The sequence below is a fragment of the Eumetopias jubatus genome, unplaced genomic scaffold (assembly GCF_037043125.1).
Source record: "Eumetopias jubatus isolate StellerSeaLion01/CBP00866 unplaced genomic scaffold, mEumJub1_p1.0 scaffold_3, whole genome shotgun sequence".
In the NCBI taxonomy this organism is placed as follows: domain Eukaryota; kingdom Metazoa; phylum Chordata; class Mammalia; order Carnivora; family Otariidae; genus Eumetopias; species Eumetopias jubatus.
In genome coordinates this window covers 62,582,495-62,608,189 of record NW_028274809.1, presented here as the reverse complement: position 1 = coordinate 62,608,189, position 25,695 = coordinate 62,582,495, and the positions used below count along the sequence as shown (strand labels likewise).

Sequence of the window (25,695 nt, the reverse complement as noted above, 5' to 3'; positions counted from 1 at the left end):
CTGCTTCTCCCTCTGCCACTCCCCCTGCTTGTGTTCCCTCTCACGCTGTCTCTCTCTCTCTGTCAATTAAGTAAAATTAAAAAATTTAAAATAAAAAAAGTTTTAAGTCTAAATTTCTTGACTGTAGCAAAATGGAGGAAGAGGGTGGAATGGCTTAAGGTTGTGTGTTTGGAGCTAGGAAAGTCACTCAGAGCTCAAGCACACGCTCCTGGGCCGGGGCCAGTTTGGCTCCTCCCAGACGCCCGACCCGGCCTGGAGCGTCAAATCCGCTTAATGACGCGACTGGGGGCGGAGGGGTTGGGGAAGAGCGCGTCCTACCTCAGGAAGTTTGGATCTCGGCGCCCGCCGTAGACGTCGTGACAGAGGCGGCCCGTTGCCTGGGAGCCAGTGAAACGCCACTCGGCCTCCGCCGCTGTGGAGAGTGCCAGCGTTGGTCCTCGGTCACCATGTCGGTGCTGGACGCGCTTTGGGAGGACCGGGATGTCCGCTTCGACGTCTCCTCGCAGTGAGTCGCTCCCGGGGCCTGTAGAGGGCGCCGCAGCGCGGTTTCAGGAGGAGCCTGCGCCCCCGCAGAGCTCACGGCCCTCGCGAGAGTGGGAGGAGGTTTGCTCCTGTGGTCTGCTCGCCGGGAGATCCCGGACTGGCCCGACCACTGCGGGAAGGCGTCTCCGTTAAACCGTTTCAGTCCAGGGCGACCCCAGCCCGCCGGGGAAGCTGAGCCCAAATACGTCCGGGACCATGTAGGGCTTGGGCGTCCAGTACACCCAAGTGAGCTTAGAGTGCCGGTTTCCTGTGGTGGAGAGACGCTGGGCAGGGACTCAGGAGACCAGGGTTCTGAACCTGGGCCTGGAATAGCGACACACCTTGTGGTCGCTATCCTAAGCTTGAGCCTCTTTGTCTGTAAAACAAGGGAGGTGGGAATAAAGATCCTCCAAAATTCCTAACCACGCAGACTTTTATTTCCATAATAAGCTTTCATTTAAATCACCAATGGAAAGAAGGAACTACTTTTTGGAACCTCTCAATAGAAACTCTGGGTTTTTGGGGGGAGGGGAGGTTTGTTGGGTTTTTTTTTTTTTTTTTTAAGCTCACGCTTTAAAGAAAGAATACTTAAAATCCTCCTACCCAAAGACCAGGGGGAAAATGCCCATTGAGATATTAACTGTTGGAAGACCGTGAAGCTAAGATTCTAGGGTTAATGGAATGAAGCTTCTTAGCCACTTCTTATGATTCCTTATTATGACCAAAACCTTAGAAAATGAAATAATTTCCTAGGCTTAGTTGTAGCTAGATATCTAATAATAACATCTTAGATCCTTTAAAAAGTTGTGAGGGAAGGGAATTTATAAAATTATAAACGATGGTTACATATTGCACACATTCTGTGATTTTCTATTCTTGGAGGGTTCTTAATCCAAGCAAAAGTCCATTTCATGAATAATTCCATTTTATTGAACATTTATCAAATGCTTACTATGTGCTAGTTACTGTGCTGATAGCTAGAGATACAAAAATAATAAAATATTACCTGCCCCCCATTTTAGTGCAGGAGATACACACAGACAACTATTTTTAAAAATGTGGTAAATAGCATCCTGAAAAAAATGAACAAGAAGCTGGGGTATCATAGAAACAGAATAGTTCATTTTGCTTGGGGAAGGCCTTGAAGAAGAAATAATATTTGAGTTCAACCCTGAAGATTGGACAGGGTCTTGTCAGGATAGACAGAAGGAGAGTATTCCAGAAAAAAAAAAAAAAACATTAGGAGCATAGTCTTGGAAGTATAAACGTCATTGGCTGGAAGGCAGGGTCGGCAGGTAGAGGATGGAGGAACAAACAGGTAGATTAGCCAAAATGTTTAGCTGAGGATTTTGGACGTCATTTTCTAGGCAGGAAAATTCTTAAGCAGGGAAGTTATATTATGATTATATCTGTATTTTCAGTAGGTAATTGAGTCAGCTGTATGGAGAATGTGTTAGAAGGCTTTACCAAATATTCTGCCGTTTTTGTTTTAGGACACTCTGGAATGCATTCTATCAGTCAGCAAACTATTTTTCACTCCTTATTTCCTTTTATTTCCTGTATCTAATTGTTTGCCAAGTCCTGATCATGCTTTGCTTTAACTTGCTCCTTCCATAACTGCCTGACTTCCTTTCCTCTACTCAGAAACCTCTGAGGGTTCTCCATTGTCCATAGGACAAGGCCCATACCTATCCGACTAGCATTCAGAGGTAGTGGCATATATTTCTCACTACCTCGTAACATGGATCTTCTTCCCTTGCCAGGCCCGTCTTTCCACATTCCCTTATCATTTCTTTTTTCTGGTCTTTAATCATGGACTCTCCTCCCTCTCTCTCTTATTTCTCCAAATCCTACCTCTCCTATTTCAGGCTTCTCTACATGTCCCTGGTCACTCCAGGCCCCAGTGGTCTCCAGATTCTTAAAGTTCTTAAGCCCTTATTTTCAAATGCATGAGCATGTGGTACTATTTCATTTATACTGTTGGCTGTTTTATGTGCATAAATCTCTTCTCTCCTTAACTAGATTGTAAGTGGGTATAGTTGTAGCTATTAAAGCCTTGATATTTACTTTAGACAAATGAAAACAAGACCTGGAGAAGTCCTTATTGATTGTTTAGATTCAATTGAAGACACCAAAGGAAATAATGGGGATAGAGGTGAGTATATTTTCTAATATTTTTTATATTTCTGGTTTGATTTACAAATGTTAAATCATACTAGCTGGAGAATAAGATATGAAACAGCATTATATGTAAATGTAATTGTGACAGTGAAAGAGTTAAATCCACATAAGACTTTTCTCAGACTTAAACAGGAGAAAAGGTGGGTATTAAACCTGTAGCCAGGGAATACAGGTTCTTTCTCGGAACTTTGGTCCTTCAGTAAGTCCCAGTTTTGACATCAGCTTTCTCCAACATAACTGTTAAAACTCTGGGATCCCTGTTTGTAAGGGGCATGGAATAGTTCTGACTTTTGAATCTGCCTCCCCACACAAAGAATATGACATCATAGAACATAAGTAGGTCACAGCTGTGCTATCTGGAGCCATGCTTCCTTTTAAGAAATCCAAGAGTAATTCACAATTCCCCAGACTGACACCTGGAGATGGACATGTGGAGAGCAAATTTAGTGCTGTATTGTGAAGTCTATTTGTAGGTTAAGCACTGAAAAGTCCTGTGAGACATTTATGTATGTCATTGAGGAGCAGCCAGAGTTGGACTCTGGACTCCCTCTCAAACCAAATTTTCCAAAGGCTGGAACTTTGAAAAGTCCAGGCTGCACACAACAGCTGTACATAGAGTCAGTATCCAGTGACCAGGTCTTGTAAGTATCATTACTGTTGTTTTTGGGGGAAAAAATAGGGGATGAGTGGGCAGCCGAGTATATCTGAGAAGGTTTTTTAGAGGAAAGGAGGTTTAGGAGGATGGGTCATAAACCTCTTATTGAAAAGAGTAAGCAGGGGCAAAGGAGCTGACCTCCTTCAGGTGAGAAAGATCAGTAAATCCTAGAGTCTCCACAGTAACCCTTATTGGGAGAACATGCTCACTGCAGCCTTTCAAGTGGCCACTTGCTCTCTTAGTCTTTCTTCTGGTCTGCTCTGGGGTGGAATGTGAGCAGCAGGTTTAGTTGTGGGCCTTTCTTCCCTGTGAAGGGCACCTGTCGTCACCACCAGCTACAGGCAGATCCTGTCAATGGCAAGGGCCCATCCTTAAAAGAATGCTTAGATCACATTTATGAAATGCTTCCTAGTGTCGGGCAGGCCCAGGTGAGAGTGAGGTGTGAAGGTGTGGCAGCAAACAAGAAGTCTTAGTTTGTGCCTTTGAGGACCTTTGAGAGTGCAATAATAATCTCTAGATATCTGGATCTTGACAAATGTGAATTAACTTAAGGAAGCCAAGAGAAAATTCGGTTCTCATACAGACTGGCAGGAACTCTTATGTGACAGTCCATCCACCAGTCCAGACAAAGACTATGGGTACTAGAACATTTTTCAATTCATTGAGTACTCATTGAGTGCAGAATCTTATACTAGGATTTTGGAATAGAGGGGTCAAAACACCTCCCTGGCCAGAAGTATCCATCACAGTGAGTGCCTGAAATCTTCCTATTCATAAAAATAACTATGTGTACTCACCTCAGAAACAGTTCCCCAGAAAATAGAATATTACAGGAAGGCATAGAGCTTCTGGTTAATAAGAAGGTAGAAAAGAGAAGGGGACTCCTGCCTTCTCCTGCCATCTTCCTTCCCAGCAGTTTGAAAATGACCCAATTAAGGCATTCATTAAGTTCAGGAGACCCGTGTTAAAACTATAAATACCCCAAAAGATTAGCACATTTAATCCATTTCAACTGTAAGTACCCTGACATGAAATTATCAGATTAGCTTTATACATTGAAGCTGAATGGGAATGAAACAGCCGTATTTCAGTGTTTGAGATTAGGAAAAACAGGGACAGTTATTATTTTGGTGTTTGGAAAGAGAGTAAAGTCCATGCCTAGGACACTGGGTTTGTAGCGATAGGATGAGGCCTTTCAGCAAGAAAGAGGCAACTTAAGAATGATAGAGATTTGTAGGAAATGTACCAAGAACAGAAAAATAGGTAATCAGACTTGGTCACTGACTTTACTTACCACTCCATAATTGTTCCTGGAATCCTCTAGTAGACAAATAACAAAAAGAATCAAAAGATGTGGTAGGCTTATAGTCCAGTTGTGGAGACATAATGTTACTTACATGAAATGGTGTAAGGAAAACATAAATCAGTGTATCTATAATAACAAAATAAATCATAAAAATTGGTTTGTAAAGAATTAAAATATTAAAAAATAACAATAGTTAACATTTTGAATGTTTACTCTTTGCCAGTCACTGTTCTGAATCTTTTACATAATATGTGTAATATCATTTAATAATAAAATTAATAATAAAAAATGAAGTGGATGTTGTCACCCTTTTTCTTAATAAGGAAACTAAGGAACAGAGGTTAATTAACTTTTCCAAAGCCACATAGCTACCAAATGATGAACCAAACAGCCTACATTGCTTTCCAAACTGCTAGGATCACATTATTCTCTTCTCAGAAATTTTCAGTTCTCTCCAATCCCAATTCTAAACCCCAACTCTGCCTCCATTGCTAACAGATCTAAGTCTGACTTTCTCTCTTTTAAATTTTTATTTTAATTCCAGTTAGTTAACAGTGTTATATTAGTTTCAGGTGTGCAATATAGTGATTCAACAGGTCCATGCATCACAGGTGCTCATCACAACATGTGCACTCCTTAATCCCCATCACCTGTTTCACCCAAGGCCTTCCCCCACACTCTTGGTAACCATCAGTTTGTTCTCTATAATTAAGAGTCTACCTCTTGGTTTCTCTCTATCTATCTCTCTATTTCTTTTTTCCCTTGTTTGTTTTGTTTCTTAAATTCCACTTATGAGGGGCACCTGGGTGGCTTAGTCCTTAAGCGTCTGTCTTCGGCTCAGGTCATGGTCCCGGGGTCCTGGGATCAAGCCCCACATTGGGCTTCCTGCTCGGCGGGAAGCCTGCTTCTCCCTCTCCCACTCCCCCTGCTTGTGTTCCTGCTCTTGCTCTGTCGCGCTCTCTCTCTGACAAATAAATAAGATCTTTAATATTAAAAAAAATCCACATATGAATGAAATCATACGGTATTTGTCTTTCTCTGACTTTGCTTAGCATTATACTCTCTACCTCTGTCCACGTCATTGCAAATGGAAAGATTTCATTCTTTATGGCTGAATAATATCCCATAGTTTATATATACCACATCTTCTTTATCCATTCATCAACCAATGGGCACTATATCTTGGCTGTTGTAAATAATGCTGCTATAAACATAGGGGTGCATGTATCCATTTAAATTAGTGTTTTTGTATTCTTTGGGTAAATACCCAGTAGTGTGATTTCTGGATCGTAGGGTAGTTCTATTTTTAACTTTTTGAGGAACCTCCATACTGTTTTCCAAAGTGGCTGCACCAATTTTCATTCCCACCAAGAGTGCATGAAGGTTCCTTTTTCTCCATATCCTCACCAACACATGCTGTTTCTTGTGTTGTAGATTTTAGCCATTCTGACAGGTGTGAGGTGATGTCTCATTGTAGTTTTGATTTGCATTTCCCTGATGGTAAATGATGAATATCTTTTCATGTGTCTCTTGGCCATCTGGATGTCTTTGGAGAAATGTCTGTTCATGTCTTCTGCCCATTTTTTAATTGGATTATTTGTGTTTTGGGTGTTGAGTTTTACAAGCTCTTTATATATTGTGGATACTAACCCTTTATCAGATGTCATTCGCAAATATCTTCTCCCATTCCATAGGTTGCCTTTTGGTTTTGTTATTGTTTCCTTTGCTGCAAAGAAGCTTTTTATTTTTATTTAGCCAGTAGTTTATTTTTGCTTTTGTTTCTAAGTCTGAATTTCTGGATCTAGCATTGAAGAACTTCTAGTTTGTCCACAAAGAGTCTTTCTTGCTTATGCCACTGGCTTACATTTGTCCCTCCAGGTCCAGCATCCATCACCCTTTCCCCCTTGCCCTGGAAAAATGACTTGTGTAGACTACATCAGGGGGCTCTTATGCACTGTAGCTTTGGGTTGGAAGAGCCATTCCAGAAGATCAAAGGGAGGCAGGAGAGTGAGGTCTGGGTATTTATTCCCCTGGTTCTTTCTTCTCAAGGTATTCAGCTGTGCAGGACTTCCAGATTTGGCTAACTGTTCCCTGTCCTTGTCCCATTGGGCCCGGGGTGGTAACAGGTTTGCAGCACTCACTTATGGTTCCTGACACCCCACCCATACCTTTATAATAGTCATTTTATAAATAAACTTCAGTTACTCTAATTTGAGTGTGCCATCTGTTGTCTGTTTGACCTCAACCGATAGATGCAGTGTCTACTCTTCTATGATCTTGAGTGAATCTTATACTCTTGCCATGATGGGTTATTTATTTTTTGTCAAATATATTATGTTATGTTCCACAGTTTCTCTTGAGAAGGCCTTCCTTTATTTTGGTAACCGCCTTGTATCATCTCACTCTAGCATTCATACAAGCTTAGTTTCTCTGATTTTGGATATTCTGGAGGTTTTCAGGGAGGAAGAAGTATTACCTGGCTATAGATTACTCATCAAAAGAATTCTATGGTTATAATTTGTTGAAGAAATGTTGGTTAAAGTTAAGTGAGTTTTATTCAGGATATCACAAAGTTATGCTAAAATGTTAATTACATTATAAATCCGTAAGACAGTTTACCATGCTCAGATTTACTTGACTTTTTTTTCTAGAGCATTTATAGGGACTACTGTTTCATAAGACACACTTTGAGAAATGAAGTTTATCTAACTCTCTATTTCAGTATAAGAACATCAGTCTGAAGTTAGGAATGAAAAGCATAAAGCCTTAAGCAGACTTCAGCCTGGTCATAACTTCATATGAGCAAAAATTTTTTGCTTATTGCAAAAAAATGGGTTTATAAGTGTCGCACCTGTAAATGAGAACTGTTAAGAGAGCAGTCCTGTGGCAGAGATTAGTGTATATATGAAAGTCCTTTGAGAAGTATGATTTCATTAAATGGCTTTGTAATTATTCTATCACATACTCATTCTCAGTTGTGCACCTATGACCTGCCAGGACTCCCAGAACAGCTTCCACCAAGACAAAAATCCAAGACACAGTTCTCTGTGCTAATTTGAGTCAAACCAAGCTGTTGACATTGAATACCTGTATCCCTTCTGTAACTATCAGATTTTGTTTCTCTGGGATTGTGAATCATGCATTGTATACTACACAGGATAGATACGAGCCATAAACATGTTCAGTTGATAAATGTATGAGAACATCTGTGGGGATTACTGCCGTTACTGAGCTAGAGGTTCCATGTTTACCTCTTTCTGTACTGTAAAAATGGGTCCTTACTTTAACCTATTTTTTGGTTTGTTTGCTCTTAGGTAGACTCTTAGTAACAAATTTAAGAATTATCTGGCATTCTTTGGCATTACCCAGAGTCAATCTTTGTAAGTATCTTTGTTAGATTACACTAAAGAAAAAAAAATACTTTGTCAGGTGAACTTGCACAGTGGCTTTTGATAACCAAAAAAGCTATACCATGAAATATGCGGAAAACTTAAATTGATAAAAACTTTAGCAATCTTAGACTAACCACAGACTGTACCATTTTGCAAAAGAAATATTTTTCAGTCCGTTTTGTCTCTTGGACATACACGAGATTAGTGCTTTTACACTGAATGGTTTTTGTTCTTTGCTTATCTTTGACAACTTGCTGTGACCTGTTTCAACTAATCCCAAAGAAGGGAGATCTAAATTCTAATAAAAGTGCAACCTTCCATTGTGTTCACTTTTGTTTTACTTATATTTTTTAAAATTATTTTAGATTGTCCAGCTAGACTTTTTCTCTTGAGGTACTGGTGCTAAAATGTTCAGTAAATAATACTGTATAGGTTTTAGAGAAGCAAACTTCCTTTCTTTCTTCCTTAGAGAAGCTTTGAATGTTGTTTGTCCGAAGAAGCAGAATTCACTTTTAGGTCTTTTAATTATTTAACTTAAATTTGTAGTAATTTATTAAAATGTTTTAAAGTTGTACTTTCCATATATTTAATTTTTAACACTTAAAGTTCTGTATATAGAGGTTTTTATCTCTCAGTATATTATATCATGTTCTTGAAATTCTTTGCTTTTGAATTTTAGCTATAGGTTACAACTGCATATTGAACATTACAACAAGGACTGCTAACTCTGTAAGTCTGAAAAATTTACTGAAATATATATAGTGAAGAAACATTAGATATTTGAGATTGGACTTTGTTTTCACTGTAAATGGGAAATTGCTCTTGAAATCTGAACTTTTAAATAAATTTGTCCTTACAGAAATTACGAGGCCAGACTGAAGCTCTTTATATACTAACAAAATGTAATAGTACTCGTTTTGAGTTTATATTTACAAATTTGGTTCCTGGAAGTCCTAGACTTTTTACTTCTGTGATTGCAGTACACAGGTATGGTAATACTTTATGGATTATTGAATAATTTTAAGGCAATTCTATGATAATAGAGGTTTAGAGGATAAAGTGTGTAAGTATGGTACCATTTTCCTCCAAGCTCAGAAAATTGCAATATTCTGAAGATAGATAGAAGAACATTCTGCATTATCATTTAATAAGCACTTTGAAAGTATTTATAAAACAATAAGACTACTGAAGATTCATAAAAATTTCTACTTGAAGATTCTATTAAATTTTTAAGCTACCAAGGTAGTTACAGTGAAATAGAGAGTTCATTCAATATAGATAACCAAGTTGGATAATTCAGTTAATGAATTTAAAAAGATTATTTTAGGGGAACCTGGGTGACTCAGTCAGTTAAACCTCCAACTCTTAGTTTTGGCTCAGGTTGTGATCTCAGGGTCATAAGATTGAGCCCCACCTCGGGCTCTGCACTCAGTGCAGTCTGCTTGAGTTTCTCACTTCCTTTCCCTCCCTTCCCCCTCCCCGCACTCTGTCTCTCTCTAAGATAAATAAATCTTAAAATATATATATTTTACTAGCAGTAGAAGGCATGTCTGGGTATTTCCCCAAAGAATTTTGTTGTTGTTTTCTTTTGTGGTTGTTTGTTCATTTGTTTGCTAAATTATTTTCACTACCTTAGCTCTTTCTTTTTTTAAGATTTTATTAATTTACTTGAGAGAGAGAGAGCACAGAGGGAGAAGGAGAAGCAGACTCCCTGCTGAGCAAGGAGCCCGACGTAGGGCTCCATCCCAGGACTCTGGGATCATGACCTGAGCCGAAGGCAGCTGCTTAAGTAACTGAGCCACCCAGGGGCCCCGCTCTTTTCTTTCTTTCTTTTTTTTTTTTTTAATTCTATAAGGAAATGCAAGTTGACATTTTCTCATTTCCAAGATATGTAGAAACAACATATTTGCACATAATTTTTTGGGTGTAACTCAGCCTCAATCCACGTGTCATAAATTGCTTTGCAGGAATATTTTTCTAATGTCACAATTTCATTATTCAGTGCTGCACATTGTGCTCATATCATTTCCTCCGAGTTAATCTACAAAGGGTGGCAGCTGGGGAACTGCAGAAAATATGGAATGCTTCACAAATTTGCATGTCATCATTGTGCAGGGTCTATGCTAATCTTCTCTGTAACATTCCAGTTTTAGTATATGTGCTGCTGAAGTGAGCACCTTAGCTCTTAATTTTTAATCAGCCCTAAGTACGATGATTTTTTAAAAGCTTGGCTAAGATGACAGGCTGTTACACATATGCACAAATTAAGACTCACACACACAGAAATATATATGCTATTGTTTTAATTTGCATTTCTTTATTACTAGTGATGTTGACATTTTTCTCCTTTTTTGGCTATTTACAGTTTTCTATTATAAATTTCTTAATTATGTCCTCATCTGTCATATATGTTGCAAATTTATTTCTTAGTTTCCTAGTTATTTGATTTTATATTTTGTTGATGATTTTCTAATCTACATAATGGTTTAAATTTTTTTTTAAAGATTTTATTTATTTATTTGCTAGAGAGAGAGAGCATAGGCGAGAGAGAATGAGCGAGAGCACAAGCAGGGGGAGCTGCAGGCAGAGGGAGAAGTAGGCTCCCCACTGAGCAGAGAGCCCAATGCAGGACTCGATCCCAGGACCCTGGGATCATGACCTGAGCCAAAGGCAGCTGCTTAACTGACTGAGCCACCCAGGCATCCCATGGTTTAAATTTTTTGAGACATAACTCATATAATATAAAATTTACCATTTTAAAGTTTACAGTTTGGGGGGTGCCTGGGTGGCTCAGTTGGGTAAGTGTCTGCCTTTGGCTCGGGTCATGATCTGGGGGTCCTGGGATGGAGTCCCGCAGGGAGCTGAGCAGGGAGCCTGCCTCTCCCTCGGCCTCTCCCACTCATCCCCTCCCACTTGTGTGCTCTCTCTCACTCTGCTCTCTCTCAAATAAAATCTTTTTAAAAAATAAATAAGGTTTACAGTTTGATAGTTTTAGTATTTCACAAGATTGTGCAGCTATCATCACTACCCAATTCTGGAATATTTCTGTCACCCCAGAAAGAAACTCTTATAGTCCTATAGTCCCCATAGTCCTTCCCCATTCCCTCCTCTTCATAGCTCCTGGCAACCACTGATTTTCTTTCTTTCTCTATGGATTTGCTTATGTGGGACATTTAATATAAATGGAATTATACAATATAGTGGCCTTTTATATCTGACTTATTTCACTTACATAATGTTTTCACTGACCATCCATGTTACAGCATGTATCAGTACTTCGTTCTTTCCTATAGCTAAATAGCATTACATTGTATGAACATATTTTGTTTACCCACTAATTGTTGATAAACATTTGGATTGTTTCTACTTTTTAGCTATTATGAATATTTTTCAGTTCTGTTGGACATATATCTAAACCTTATGAGCTCTTTATTTTACTTTACTTAGAAATATAATCTGAAGATGAGTATGAAAGGAGTATATAAGCTGCTTTTCTTCAGTAGTATAAAAATAAGTGTTCCCCTTACAGCATAAATAGTTTCCATTTTGTCCACTGGTTAAACATTGATGATTACAGCACTAAAGGAAATTAAGATTTATAAGCAAATGCTCAAATCCTCCTCTTTCACAATTTATATGTTAGGTTAATTAAAGTTAAAATCACAAGTTTAACAATGAGTATTATGATTTATATAAATGATTTCTAAAGTTATTCAGGCTGAGAAAATCCTTTAGTTTTATTAAGTGGGTAAATTCGCCTATAATTTTGAGGGGTAAAATTATAATTAATCAAATGTTATAATAAAACTAATCCAAAAACTTATAATAAAACTAATCAGGGGCGCCTGGGTGGCTCAGTCATTTAAGCATCCTGACTCTTGATTTTGGCTCAGGTCGTGATTTCATTGTTGTGAGATTGAGCCCCATGATGGACTCCACACTCAGCGGGGAGTCTGCTTGAGGTTCTTTCTGTTCCTCTCCTTCTTCCTCTCCCTCTGTCCCTCCCCCTGTTTGTGTGTGCTCTCTCTCTTTTGCTCTCTCTCAAATAAATAAATCCTTAAAAAAACTAATCAAAACTAATAATACAGAACTTTCTTCTGTATTTATTATTTATCAATAGGAAGACATGGAGAGAAAACAAAGTTAGAGGGATTTTATATATATTTTATTTGTGTGTGTATATATATATATAAATTGCACACAGACACACTGTCCTAGGGTCCCTTTTGGAGTTGGTACAGAATCATTCCAATTTCCTCTATAGAGGTAGCTGTGAGCACAATGTTTGTAGTTGCAACGAGAAAAGTAATTGTACTCCCAATTGTGCCTTTGACTAAAAGGTGCCTTTGACTAAAACAGAAATGGAGGGAAGCATTTTTTTTTAAAGATTTTATTTATTTATTTGAGAGAGAGAGCATATGAGAGGGGGGAGGGTCAGAGGGAGAAGCAGACTCCCTGCTGAGCAGGGAGCCCAATGCGGGACTCGATCCCAGAACTCCAGGATCATGACCTGAGCCGAAGGCAGTCGCCCAACCAACTGAGCCACCCAGGTGCCCAGAGGGAAGCATTTTGATAGGGAAAAATAATTTCCATGTCTGTTATATGGAAGCATTGTTTTTCAGCTTAAAGAGAAAATGTTTCCTCTCATTTGTGCTGTATGATACATGTTGTCTTAAAAATTAGACCTCCAAAAATAGGTTACTGAAATACTACACTAAAATGATAAAGTCTATAAAAGACTGTGACACCAAAATTTATTGAAAAGCAAATTTTTAAATTTATTGTGATAATTACTTGAGTGATATACATAAGTATTAATAAGTGTATATTTTGGTAGATAAGTAAACATAACCTAGGAAAACCACATTTTCAGTTTGGGTTGGTCTTTGTTCTTTTTTATAGAGCATATGAAACTTCTAAAATGTATCGTGATTTTAAATTGAGAAGTGCACTAATTCAAAATAAGCAACTAAGATTATTACCACAAGAACATGTATATGATAAAATCAATGGAGTATGGAATTTATCCAGTGATCAGGTATTGTGCAAAAAGCTAATGAACCTTTTGGGTCAGTACTTTGGTAATCATTTTTCCATTGTCACTGAGTTTGAATATTCACTTAACTCTGTTAAAATTAGCATTGTATCTCCTGATAAGCTAATATTATAGCTCTTGATATGAAATGATATTCTGATTTTCATGTTTTTATGGGTTTGTGTTCTTTTTAGCAACACTTGTTGTACATAGAATTTACAGGTGGAGTGGTCCTTGAGATTATCTAGTTCAGTCTCCATTCACATATAGACTAAAAACTCAGGCCCCAAAGAATTAAGTGACTTCACACATCTAGTTCATCTGGGAACTGTGTTCTTCCCCACATGCTGCACTACTCTCAACATCTTGATAACTTATGCTGATGGAAGATAGCCATGAGGTGGACAGTCGTGGAAGACTTTTAATCTGGTCTTTTAGGGGCACCTGGCTGGCTCAGTTGGAATAGCATGCAACTCTTGATCTCGGGGTTGTGAGTTCAAGCCCCATGTTGGGTGTATTTTATTTAAGAATAAAATCTTAAAAAAAAAAAAGAAAATCTGGCCCTTATGGAATTAAACGTAGAACTCATTTGGTGATTCCTATATCCATTATCATAACTTCTTATTTGCTCTTGAAGTTATGACCAGTTAAAACATCTAAGTTGGAATTAAGTAACACATCAATTTCTAAAGAAAAATTTTCTCTTACCTAAGAATAGTTTCCAGCCTCTGTGTTACACCCTAGGTTAGACTGATAACCTCTGGAGTAAAGCTATAGCATTTGAATGAAGAGCTTCTTGCTAAACATTGAATCATAAACTTAAGTTGTAATTAAATTTTGCTCATTTGAAAAGTTCTAGTTTTGGGGCACCTGGGTGGCTCAGTCATTAAGCGTCTGCCTTTGGCTCCAGTCATGATCCCAGGGTCCTAGGATCAAGCCCCACATCGGGCTCCCCACTACGCGGGAAGCCTGCTTCTCGCTCTCCCACTCCCCCTGCTTGTGTTCCCTCTCTCGCTGTGTCCCTCTCTATCAAATAAATAAATAAATCTTAAAAAAAAAAAAAGTTCTAGTTTTAAACACTGATAATGGTTCTGTAGTATATAGACAGCTCTACATCTGAGTAAGTCCTCATCAGGATTCAGCAGTCTTTTTACTCTAATGGGCCAGATGGTAAATATTTTAGGCTTTGCAGGTCATACCATTTCTGTCATAACTTCTCAGACTTGCCATTGTAGTGTGAAACCAGCCAAAGGCAACAAATGAGCATGGCTATGTTTCAATAAAACTTTGTTATGGACGCTGAAATTTGAATTTCATACAGTAGTCATGTATCATGAATTATTATTCTTTTGACTTCTTTCCAGCCATTTAAAAATCTAAAACTTGGTTTATGGGGCCAAGAAACTTTGCTTCTTGGCTTGTGGGCCATACAAAATGAGGCAGCAGGCCAGATTTGTCCCGCAGACCATAGTTTACAGATCCCTACCTTAGGTCATAGCTTAGATGTCAGTTTCTATAAGCTTCCCTCTGTATGTTACTGATGCAAGCTATACTTAATTACCACTTTACATTGTTCCTGCTCTAAAATACTGAGCTTGTCTGTACCCCAACATTAGTAGGCTTTATAAGGGTAGGGGTGGAATCACTCTGTTAGATCCTTACCATCTAGCACCACACCACAGGCATTTTAAATTAATTAAGATGTTCAGGATTATCAGAAATATTTTACTGAAAAGAGGAATGTTATTGTTAACCTAACTTATGTTTATTAAATATAAAATATGCCCTCCTGTTCTTTTAAAAAATCCTTAGTTTTGCAAGTTGCTCTCTTCTAAAATAAGAAGAAAGAATGACATAAATAATTATTCCCTATAAAATTAGACTTAGTACTGTTTAATGGGACGTGGGCCAGGAAAAGGGGGCTAAAATTTTTTGTATAACAATTTTTTTGCAAGATGAGAGTAGAGGAGGGAAATCTAGACACTTACACATATGTTTATTAACTTAATTATAATTAAGAAATAGGTGGTCTTTTCTGATGTTTCAAACCTGGTCATCCCAGAAGAGGACTTTTCAGGTTTTGGGTTTGTAAGTTAATGTTTTGTGTCCAAACTCAGCGTATAAAATAAATTCCTCTGGGAGTATATGGTGGGGAGGAGGTGGAGGTGGAGGTGGATAATGATACGGATAAATGGTAGAGGTGGCTAATTTTGGTGCCATGTACTAGGTATTACAGATTTTTTTAGACCATTTAGTTACCATACTGGAGTAATTTTGAGTAGATGTTGAGGGGCCATATAATTGGAAGACAGTTTTGATTTATAGTTAGTATTGAAAAGCTGTAAAACATTTCTTGTGGACTAATGGGGGTTATCACATAAGTTTTGTCTTTCTCTCACCACAACTTCCTTGTCTTAACTTATCCCAGGTTTTGAATAAGAGTTGTAATAAGATCTAACACTGCAGAATGCTTACTATGTGTCAGACACTGTGATAAGGGCTTTATTTATAGGGGTTATTTTATCAAATCTCCATTTTACGTTTGACACAATGCACCAAGAACAAATTTTTGCCCATGGTCTGGCAACTGATAAGTACTGATGGTATAATGATTAAAGTCTAACTTCAGAATCCAGGCCCTCAGTCATCTAACAGTTCTTCGATCCAGTGAATAATGAAGTCATTAATACTCCATGGTACTTAATTCTGGTATTCTCTGCTACTGTGATAATCAGAATTATTCTGATGTTTAGAAAATAAAGAATAAGTAGTCAAGCAAATAATCATTGATGTATCTCATCTTTTACAGGGAAATTTAGGAACCTTTTTTATTACCAATGTGAGAATTGTGTGGCATGCAAATATGAATGACAGTTTTAACGTCAGCATACCATATCTACAAATTGTAAGTGCATGCATTTTGGTGACCTTATTTTAATGTAGAATAAATAATTTCTGTTCATTAGTTAATAGAACTTTCAGGATTAGATGAATTCTGTCTCCCTCTTTTTAAGTGGCAGCAGTGTAGCTGAGAGCAGACTTTAAAATGTTGATAATTTACAATTTCAACATAGAAAAGATCCAATAGTACTTACATTCAAGGGAAACTCCACCATTATCAACTTGCTATTAAGAGAGAAATATACTGGATATAAAAATTTTTAATAGTCACCATAAAGGGGCACTTGGGTGGCTCAGTCAGTCAAGTGTCTGCCTTCAGCTCAGGTCATGATCCCAGGGCCCTGGGATCGAGCCGTGCTCCAAGGGATGCCTGCTTTTCCCTCTCCCCCTCCCCCTCCTTGTGTTCCCTCTCTTGCTGTGTCTCTCTCTGTCAAATAAATAAATAAAAATCTAAAAAAAAAAAATCATAGAGTCTGATAGGAAGAAGGTGATTTCTGGCCATCTAAAGAAATACAAGAATTAATAATCGTGGCTGGGAATATATGACAGAGTCTACATAAGCATTTGATAAACTGGTGTTTGTATTGTTCATTGCTGTTTTATATGGTTTACATATGTTAACAGCTTGTCTGACCTAATCTCTATTATACTAAAAAGTTACTGAGTAGTAAACAACCTTGTGCTTTTTATTCTTCAGATAGACACTTTTTGTTATTTAAGAATACAGTTACCAAATATCGCCTCTGGAATGAATTCAGCCTGGTCCAAACAACTTGCAATCTGATATCATCACAGTCTGTCACTAGGACAGTCATATTCATGTGACTTTTAAAAACTAACCCAGCCTTGGGAACCACAAAAAACACTGGCTCTCCAGTACTAAAAGATTACTGGCCTTTGGTTTAAAATACTCAGAAAAATTGTAGACTCCCTGATTGTGGGGGATATTCAAGTCAGATAATTTTGTGCATATTTCAGAGATGTCTTCTTTGTATTACCTTACAAGTTTGCTGCCTGTTTCTAGTATGAACATTTTCATTTACTTGATCTCTATGGGAGTATAATGAAGGAAAGAGGGAGAATCTTTAGATTATGAAATGCAGTTACTGTATAGAAGTTGAAAAACTTGTGCCAAAGAATCACTAATATCAGATAATAAAAACGTGCATTTTCTTTTTTTCCATTTTACATCTAGCGTTCAATAAAGATTAGAGATTCAAAATTTGGTTTAGCTCTTGTCATAGAAAGCTCTCAGCAGGTAAGATATTTTGTCTGTATTAATCTTTAATAGGTTTTTTAAACTATGTGACAGTCTATATTTTTTGTTTTATTTATATAGTAACCAGTTTACATCCAAGAGGAATATTAGCTGTAACATGTTAAATAAAGAGTTTAAAGTCATATAGTAATTGTCCACATAGGAAAAATCTTTTTATGTTTCCTTGTTGGGCAGACATAACCATTATTGTCATTATGATTATCATTTTTAATGACAGAGTTAAGTCACTGTACTTTTCATGAATTCTCTCGATCTTTACACAACCCTATGATACAGTTACTATTTTTCCCCATTTTACATTCAAGGAAACTGAGGCTTGGAGAAGTTAGTCTCACAACTAGTAAGTGGTGGGAATAGGTTTTGATTCAGGTCTGACTGACTCACCAGAGTGTCATTGAGAAACACAGATATATACAAATATACACACACGTGCACCCTATTTGAGATTTTATACTCTCACATGCAGATTATACTATATCTAATTACAGTTGCTGTGCCCCATTAGGCCAGATCTTTGCAGAAATACATTTGAATAAAACATTTACTTATTTGTAAAATCAACGCTCTTCTAAATTCTAAATATAGATATAGAATGTCTAGTCACACCTTTCCCCTGGTCTGCAGATTTGTAGCTTCCATTTCCTGAGTGCTTACTATGTTCCAGGAACTGTATCAAATATCATGTGTACATTATTTTATTTAATACAACAATTAGATAACTGTTTTATGGTTAGAAGATTGAGGGTTGAATGGGGTAGCTGAGTGATGGGTATTAAGGAGGACACATGGTGTGATGAGCAGTGGGTGTTATACGCAACTAATGAATCATTGAACACTACATCAAAAACTAATGATTACTATATGTTGGCTAACTGAACATCATAAAAAATAAATAATAAATAACAAGAAAAAGAAAATTGAGGCTTAAAAGATTAAGAAAAGTATGTTTCCCAGCATCATATAGCTAGTAAATTTGTTGTAAAACCAGAATTTAAACTCAAAAGTATATGCTCTCAACCTAAAGCATATGCTCTCACCTTTCACAGTATGCTACTTAATTTCTTAACACTTTTCAACAACAACATGTCGTGGTCAGGTTTCTTTCTAATTCTTCAAGGAATTAGCCTCAGCTGGGCCATTCCCTTTCTTTTAATATGTGGTCTGTTCCTTTTCAAGGTCTAGCTCAAAAAGTTCCATTGGCCTTCACAATCTGTAGTCTATTTTTTTAAATCTTAAAATATCATCTTTGATATTTACAGATGAAATGATGTGATATCTGGATATGCTTCAGAATAATCCTGAGTGGGTAAGGGGAGGAGATTTGGGGAAAGGGGATGTTAAAGATGGAACAGAGTTGGGCATAATTTGCTACTTACTGAAGCTGGATGATGACTACATGGACACTTACTGTACCCTTTTTTCTATTTTTGTATATGCTTTATGTTTTTCATTACAAAAATTTTAATTAAAAAAATCAGCTTACCTATGGTGCTCTGAAATAAGGACATTAGAGCTATAGTTTTCATGTACTGTAAATACCCATTCCTCAGGCTTGTTTTTTGTTTATTCATTATTTTTTCTTACAGAGCGGAGGATATGTTCTTGGCTTTAAAATAGATCCTGTGGAAAAACTACAAGAATCAGTTAAGGAAATCAATTCACTTCACAAAGTCTATTCTGCCAGTCCTATATTTGGAGTGGATTATGAGATGGAAGAAAAGGTAATTTGTTCAGTATATAAAATACAGAGTTTGCTGAGTTGCTTTTACAGCCTATAAAATTCAGATATAAACACATTGTATACAGTTTAATTTTGAACTATGTTTAAAATGATGGATATAAAGACTCTGCTCAAAGAGCATGACCCCTCGGCCATCACTAATTTGTGCCATCTACCTGTCTTCTCACTGGCTGCTTCGTCATTCATTCCTGCCCTTCTAGATGAACATTTTATCCAGAGAAGTGTCCATGTGCAAGGCTCCTCTGATGTGGACAGACTTCAGTCTCTCACTCTGTTTTATTTTTATTCCACTTCTGCCTCCCACTAGCATTTGGGCAAACCTCACAGGCCTCACAGACACCACACCCACCCTGCTCTCCAGGTACATCAGCTCTCCTTTGACTTTACTCTTCAGCCTCTCCAGCTGGGACCCTTGTCATCTGGTCTGTCACTGGTGTCCTCACCAGTCACTCCATTAGAGATGTCCTCACTTTCTGCTCTGTCAGCGGTATTCTGGCCAGAGGTTCTGTCTCAGGTGCCCTCACTGACCACTCCTGACAGGTTCCCTTGCTGTCTGTTCTTTTGCTGGCGCCCTCACTGTACCCTACAATGGTGCCCTTGCCACCCACTCTTTCAGCAGCGTCCCTGCTGGTGCTCAGCACGTTGAGCCCTATCACATAGCACATACATTATCTATATCTCTTCTGCTCTTGGAATGCAGCGTGTGACCAGAGAAGATCGGGAAGTAGGGCTGGGCAGCTGAGTTCAAATTCACACCCTCTGACTTCAAACAGACCCTTGTTGCCTGGTAGCGCTCCTTGCTAGTTTTTTCTCTCCCTGTAATATTCTCTTTATATCCCCCTTCCCTTCCAGCTGAAACGTCTCTCTGGATTGCTGACACTATATTATACATACACTCATGTTTTTCACATCTTTAAGCATCCTTTTCTGTTTTCCTCCCAACCTACACTTCTTTCAACACTATCCCTTTCATTCTGCCTTCTCTGTATTTCCCTCAGGAATATCAGCCCTCTTCCAGTTTCCTCAACCTGTACTTCTGTAGATGACTCCCACATCTTTTATTCTGATCTTGACACATTCTCTCAGATGAGCATGGTTCTAAATATTCCTGAATATTTTCATGTAAATGAGCATTCCAAACAACATAAATTGAATTTCTCACTTAAAAGTTTGTCCTAGTAATTTTCCAAATCTGTAAGATACACTGGGACTTGAGTATCTCAAACTTGGTATACCTAAAATGCTATCATTTTTCTCAAAAGCACCATCCTGCTGATGTATCTATTTATTTTCTGCTTATTTACTTTTAGCATTGGCAAAGTCAGCTGTGCTCAAAACCTCAGAGATTTCATTTTTTATTGTCCTGATTGTCTTATTTTACACGTTCAATCATACAGCCCCCTCCCTTTTCCTATCCCTTTCTTTTCACTCAAACCACAATTACTGTTATTACTCTTGCTTGCATAATAATATTGTAAAACATGCCTGGTCCTTGGAACCTGGCAAACCTGACTTTCGTCCCAATTTCACCGTTTGTGATTCTAGGCAGATTTGAGCTTCAATTTTCTCATTATAAAATGAAGATAATCTGGGTGCCTGGGTGGCTCAGTCAGTTAAGCGTCTGCCTTCGGCTCAGGTCCTGGTCCCAGGGTCCTGGGATCGAGCCCCGCATCGGGCTCCCTGCTCGGCAGGAAGCCTGCTTCTCCCTCTGCCCTTCCCCCCTGTTCGTACTGTCTCACTGTCTCTCTCACTCAAATAAATAAATAAAATTTTTACTTCAAAAAAAAATGAAGATAATCTCTCTCACAAAGTTATTGACCACATTCATGAAATGCCTGGCACATGAGAGACACTCAGTATATTAGTTCTCCTACCCATTCTCTCTCTACCTTTAATTTCTTTTCTTTTTTTGGCCCCCACTACGTAATAATAACCAGCCATAATAACCCATTCTGTCATCTCATATAAGGCCCTACTCCAAAGCCACCTCTTCAGGAAGGTCTTCCCTGACCACCGTCTAAAACAGCAGCCTCCATCATTTTTTTGTTCCTTATCCCTGTTTGCTTGCTTGCTTTATTTTTGGTAACACTCATCAGTCGTCTCCACTATAAATAATCTCCATGAAGTCAGTGATTTTCATCTATTTAACCACTGTATTTCCAGCAGTTAGAACTAGCACATAATAGGCGCTTTAGTGAATATTCATAGATGTTGAATGATTGCACTGAACACCTACTGTTCCCATTCACTGCTCTAAGAATGTTATACGCATCGTCTCTTTTAATCCTCCCAACCATACTATAAAGTATAGCATTATTATTATCCTTATCTCACAGTTGTGGAGACTGAGGCTTACCTAGGTTAAGTTACTGGTACAGAGGGGCACCTGGGTGGCTCAGTTGGTTAAGCAGCTGCCTTCGGCTCAGGTCATGATCCCAGAGTCCTGGGATCGAGCCCCACATCAGGCTCCTTGCTCAGCAGGGAGCCTGCTTCTCCCCTTCCTGCCGTTCCCCCTGCTTGCTCTCTCTCTCTCTCTCTCTCTCTCCTGCTCTCTGTGTCGAATAAATAAATAAAATCTTTTTTAAAAAAAGTTACTTGTACACAGTCACACAACTCTGAACGTTGTTGAAACATTGAGGCTATCCTCAGATTAGAGGATCAGGTCACTCTTGTCAAGCAATATACTTCTACCCTACACACCCTCCCACCAATTACCTATAGATAAAGTCTGAATTCTTTGGGCTGGTATTAAAGAATTTCAGTGGACACCAGCCTACATTTCCTACCTTATCTGCACAGCCACAGTATCTGGCTGTGAGGCTGTGCACTGCTCAACTATGAGAACAGGTAAATGTAGGCTTTAGTGTGAATGATGCTCCTTGGGATTGTTCAGTACAATAGCCCTGCACAGCTTCTTCTGTCTCATGGGACTCTTCCGTTCTGACCATACTGGATTATTCATCATTCTTCAGCGCATCCTATGGTTTCTCACCTTTGCTGATGCTGGTCCCCTCTGCCAGAAATACCTTTCCCCTAATCCTACCTATGGAAGTTATCCTCATTCTAAAAGGCCTAGATTACATGCCATTCTTTTCTTCATGAAAGTTTCTGGGATTCACAAGCCAGAAGTTGTGCTGTCTCTAAACTTCTTTATTATGATAGATACTACATTTGTTACAACTATTTTCATAGGTTGAACCATATATTAATATCTGACCATGTTTGACTAATAAAAATGGCAATTTCATATGTTCCAACCTAATATTTAGTTATTTGTAATTGTGTTTTATCCTTTGCTCCACCCCCACTAGATTACAAACCTTTTGTCGGTAGGGGTAAGGACTTTTTACCCTTGGTAGTGTTAGCATAATGCCTAACACACCTAAAATACTAAAACATTTGGAAAAAGGGCGCCTGGGTGGCTCAGTCATTAAGCATCTGCCTTCAGCACAGGTCATGATCCCAGGGTCCTGGGATCAAGCCCCACATCGGGCTCCCTGCTCAGCGGGGGGCCCACTTCTCCCTCTCCCCCTGCTTGTGTTCCCTCTCTCTGTGTGTCTCTCTCTGTCAAATAAATAAATAAAATCTTTAAAAAAATTTTTTTGAAAAATGAATTAATATCAGCACCACATTTTATTCTGCTTTACCATTGGAATATTGCATGCAAATCTTAGTTCTTTTACTTTTCACAAATTCTATTTAATGACTATTTTGAAGAAAATTGAAAATTTGCTATATCCAAACTTAGTTTTTTTAAACTATGTGAAAGAAAATCAAATTAAGTCCATTGAGTTTTTCTTTAAGGATATCTCTAAGTATCATATTAAGTTTGTGTAAATTTGTCATATTAATACTTTTGATGATATTGACTTCAGATTTAAAAGCTTAGGTTTAACTGATTTATTACTCAAATTAGTTTTAATAGAATATAAATTATACAATGATTTTTCTAAGACTTGAGTAGTTTTCAGTTGTTTTATCCTTTTACAAGTATTTACATTCTCACAGCACATTTTATTAAAATTAATATTGTCTCCTTTATGCATTTTTTCCTTGATGCATTTTAATATCTACTGATTTTTAGCCACAGCCCCTTGAAGCTCTGAGAGTTGAACAGATTCAAGATGATGTAGAAATAGACTCTGATGATCACACGGACGCTTTTGTGGTGAGCATGACAAAGAAGAGCTACTAAATTTCTTATGATTTTTTTAATCTGAGTCATGTGTAAGTAATGGCTTAAGTGCATAGAACTTGAGACTTTTGAGAGTTACCTTAAACATGAGTTGGAAAGTAATTTTTTTTTAAGTTAAAGATTTTTTCTTTGTGTGAAATTACTTCTAAATTACCAAACTGGGAAATAGTTTGAGAACACTATTATTCAGAGGATTTCAGATCTATGAAAAATTTTTTACACCTTAGAATAATAGAACAGGTTAAATAGTTAAATTAATTTAAAATCTATACTTTTCATTATTAATCCTTATGAGATGGACATCCTTTCAATTTATTGGTATATTATCTTAAAAAGTGTATTTGAACTATGAGCTTTCCTGTTTCCAAATTTGTATTATTCATAGCCAAAATAATACTAATGCTTTCTATATAGTGTAGTGTATGAATCTGACCAGCATACCTCTCTGGGAATAAATATTTTTTTAAAAGTGTGAAATTAGTATAAAATATTTAATTATAAACTACAGCATTTGCTGACACATTGAAGCACTGATTGTTTTGTTTTGCCAGCACCTTCTTCTAAACCAAAAGTAGGGATGAAGTTTTATAGCTTCTGAGTCATTCTTTTTATCTCCTTTCAAGTTAACAATGCTAATTGTATACTAAATTACAAAACACATTTTTTGGAGCTCAAAGCATAACTCATAGTCATTACTAATGATCGACAGAAGTGAAATCTGCTGCTAGCACAGTAAAGACAGGTGTGAACACCATTAGATGCACAGAAGCAGAACGTAAAATACATTTAGTTACACAGTTCTGTAAATTAATTACTTGTTCCTTGGTCCACTGACCTGTTATATGTCAAGTATGTGAAATATAATTTCTTTGTCTTATAGGCTTATTTTGCTGATGGCAATAAGGTAAGGACATTTTATCTATAGTATATGAAATAAAAACTTTCTATATTCCAGCATTGAGTATTCACAACACTTAATGTGAAACCTATTTTTTGTTTTTTTCCTCTTCCTTGCCCACCTTGTCTTTTCCCATCTCATCCTCTTATCTCCCAAAAAGCAACAAGATCGTGAACCTGTGTTTTCAGAAGAACTGGGGCTTGCAATAGAGAAATTGAAGGATGGATTCACCCTACAGGGACTTTGGGAAGTAATGAGTTGATCTTGAGTTGAGCTGGATTTCTATTTAAAGATATCTCAAGATTAAAGATACTAGGCGCCTGCTATAAGGCATGGAATAGTTTCTACTTTTACAGAAAAAGCTTTTAAGAAAGAGTTTTTTAATGATTAAGGAAAAACTCATTTATCTAAGATTTTATTGCCACTTTTCTAAAACGTATATTTAAAATTGTAATCAAAACGTATCTGGTTTGTAAATATGTTTATTTTGTACCTAATGCTTGTAAATTATTTGTCTGCAGATAATAAATGACTGCATCATGTTGGGTTTAATAAAGAATTTATACAGCACCATTTAATGTTTTGAAAGTGTTATTTAAAAGAATAAGACTATTATGGAGTAATCAAAATACTGCCTTTTTAATTGTAAAACTCTGGTTTAAATAAATTATCAAATAGCTCCAAATGTAAGCCAACTCTACTATAAATTGTAGCCCTTAAACTTGTTATGTTTAAGTGACCATTTCTGTAAAACCTAAAAATTATAGTTAACTCTGGAGTATATCAACCCCTATGTAATGTTTTGGGCACTATCTTATAGTTTTGGCAAGAATACATTTGTTTTGTAAGGAAATAGTTTTAAATAGTTTGTAAATAAATTGTTCATTTATTGACTTTCTTTGTACCCATTGAAACCTCTTTGAAGTTTTCAAAAAATAGGATATTCTCTGATTTCTTGGTTAGCTGTGATTTGGGAACTTCTCTGGCATCCGTGTTTTTTGCCAGTGCTTTGGTATAAAGAAACATTGTAAGGAACCTTTGTCAAATCATTGAAATTAGCCAAAGGAGCCCTCTTTCTCTAGAGGGAAAGGAGTGAGTGTGTAATAACAACATACAAAATAAGATGCAACTGTATGTACAACCATAAACACATAGTAAAACCAAATGCTAGGGGGACGCCTGTGTAGCTCAGCCGGTTAAGCATCTGCCTTCAGCTCAGGTCATGATCCCACGGTCCCGGGATCGAGTGCTGCATTGGGCTCCCTGTTCAGTGGGAAGCCTGTTTTTCCCTCTGCCTGCTCTGCCTGCCAGTCCCCCTGCTTGTTCTCTCTCTCTCTCTCACAAATAAAATCTTTTAAAAAAGGCGGGGGGGGGGGGGGGACGTCTGGGTGGCTCAGATGGTTGGGCGTCTGCCTTCGGCTCAGGTCATGATCCCAGGGTCCTGGGATCGAGCCCCACATCCGGCTCCTGGCTCAGCGAGGAGCCTGCTTCTCCCTCTCCCTCTGCCTCTCTCCCTGCTCATGCTTTCTCTCTCTCTCTCTCTCTCTCTCTCTCTCTCATCTCTGTGTCTCAAATGAATAAATAAAGCCT

The 25,695-nt window shown here is 37.7% G+C and overlaps 1 protein-coding gene and 1 non-coding gene across 3 annotated transcripts; one reads left to right on the top strand and one right to left on the bottom strand.

Annotated features, from left to right (window-relative positions):
• The first annotated feature begins 335 nt into the window (after positions 1–335).
• On the top strand, positions 336–24,947 carry BBS5 (Bardet-Biedl syndrome 5). Of its 2 annotated transcripts, XM_028125520.2 has the most exons (12): positions 336–505; positions 2,595–2,677; positions 7,979–8,044; positions 8,736–8,785; positions 8,916–9,043; positions 12,959–13,094; positions 15,901–15,996; positions 17,188–17,250; positions 18,858–18,992; positions 23,097–23,180; positions 24,088–24,111; positions 24,266–24,947. In XM_028125520.2, the coding sequence occupies exons 1-12, from the start codon at positions 447–449 to the stop codon at positions 24,365–24,367; spliced, it is 1,026 nt and encodes a 341-aa protein (XP_027981321.1). In that variant the 5' UTR covers positions 336–446; the 3' UTR covers positions 24,368–24,947. The 2 variants fall into 2 exon arrangements, with proteins under 2 accessions (XP_027981321.1, XP_087877773.1); XM_088021647.1 differs by lacking the exon at positions 17,188–17,250 and having other exon boundaries at positions 371–505.
• LOC114226098 (U6 spliceosomal RNA) lies at positions 10,127–10,233 on the bottom strand. The gene has a single exon (XR_003612680.1). It is a non-coding gene; the product is annotated as a U6 spliceosomal RNA (small nuclear RNA).
• Positions 24,948–25,695: the final 748 nt, after the last annotated feature.

Bases quoted from the DNA above. Each gene is read 5' to 3' on its own strand.
- BBS5 (XM_028125520.2), top strand. From the start codon at position 447: ATGTCGGTGCTGGACGCGCTTTGGGAGGACCGGGATGTCCGCTTCGAC. The intron at 506-2,594 runs GTGAGTCGCTCC...TATTTACTTTAG, and splicing joins CGCTTCGACGTCTCCTCGCA to ACAAATGAAAACAAGACCTG. The intron at 13,095-15,900 runs GTATTGTGCAAA...CATCTTTTACAG, and splicing joins GGAATTTATCCAGTGATCAG to GGAAATTTAGGAACCTTTTT.